The 1,142-nt window shown below is 57.0% G+C and overlaps 1 protein-coding gene across 1 annotated transcript in view; it reads right to left on the minus strand.

The window, feature by feature from the left end:
* The window catches only part of NUDT3 (nudix hydrolase 3), a 103,277-nt gene extending 102,141 nt beyond the window's left edge, over positions 1–1,136 (minus strand). The window contains exon 1 of the mRNA XM_004389827.2: positions 927–1,136. Coding sequence (XP_004389884.1) covers positions 927–1,025 — 99 coding nt within the window. The 5' untranslated portion in view covers positions 1,026–1,136. The remainder of the gene's footprint in view (positions 1–926) is intronic.
* Positions 1,137–1,142: the final 6 nt, after the last annotated feature.

Consider the following 1,142-nt stretch of genomic DNA (forward strand, 5'->3'; position numbering starts at 1 on the left):
ATGCGTTCCCACCGGCATCTTATGAATTTCCAAAGCAGCTATTCTTTGTGGATTTACAAAACATGTGCCTTCTCTGAATTCCCTTCATCACCACAGAAACGTTTTTGGGAGGCCCAGATTTTTTTTTTTTTTTAAAGTACCCTAAGCAAAAAGATTCTAAGCATTTCTCTTTTCCTAGCAAATTTAATCCTAAAGGCCTTCCTTTACTGCAGTGGAATATGTCAGGGCAAAGAACTTAAACACAGACTTTGCCGTTTCCAATTAAAAGGAAAAATTATCAGGCCATGAAGATTACTTTATCAAATGTCCTTTCTTCTCAGGCTACCCCGTAAGGACTACTCAGCGCACTGCTAAATAAACAGCTTGCTTTGGCTTTTGCACAACGCCCTAAATCTTCCTACCTCCCCCCCGCCTTGGGCTCACAGACACACATAATCCCTCGGCAAATCCCAAACCTGCCAATGAAGTGCACTATTTCTCTGCCACAAAGGGCCCGCCTGGGCCTCGTGCACGGCGGCCTCTGCACACATGTGCTGGACTGACAAGTGCGGAGCTACCCTTCCTGGATCAAAAACTGGGTGCCTGGACCGAAAACCACACTATTCCCAACCTACTGCCTTCTCCCTGCGGTCAGTCTCCTCAATGACAGCCGGCGGCTGTGAAGTCCCCCGGCCACATGCTGGCGTCCCCCCACCCCCCACCCCCGGCCCGGCCAGTCATACATGGCCACGCTAAAACCCACTTCCCTCCGCCTCACCGTTTTTCCCTCTCTTCTTTGCCTCAGGAAATACCGTCGGAACTTCATTCGGACCCAGCGGGGCGACGTTGCCCGCGGCCCGGGCACACCCTCACCCAGCAGCCGCGCCCCCTGTGCCCTGGCCCGAGGCTGCCCCCGACCCCCGCGACCACCTAACCCGGCGCCTCACCTCCTCCTCGCTCTCGCTGCGGAAACACAGGCACGCGGCCCGCTTCTTGTAGCCATCGCCGTCATAGGTGCGGGTCTGGTTCGACTTGAGCTTCATCATCCTCCGGGCCCGGGTGGTGGTGCGGTGCGGGTCGCGGGCTTCGAGGGGTGGGGTGCCCGCTCCGGACGGCCGCGCGCGCGCGCGCCCCCGGCTCGGCCAAAAGAGGCAGGGAGGGGG

The sequence above is a fragment of the Trichechus manatus genome, unplaced genomic scaffold (assembly GCF_000243295.1).
Source record: "Trichechus manatus latirostris isolate Lorelei unplaced genomic scaffold, TriManLat1.0 scaffold00261, whole genome shotgun sequence".
NCBI classification, from domain to species: Eukaryota; Metazoa; Chordata; class Mammalia; order Sirenia; family Trichechidae; genus Trichechus; species Trichechus manatus.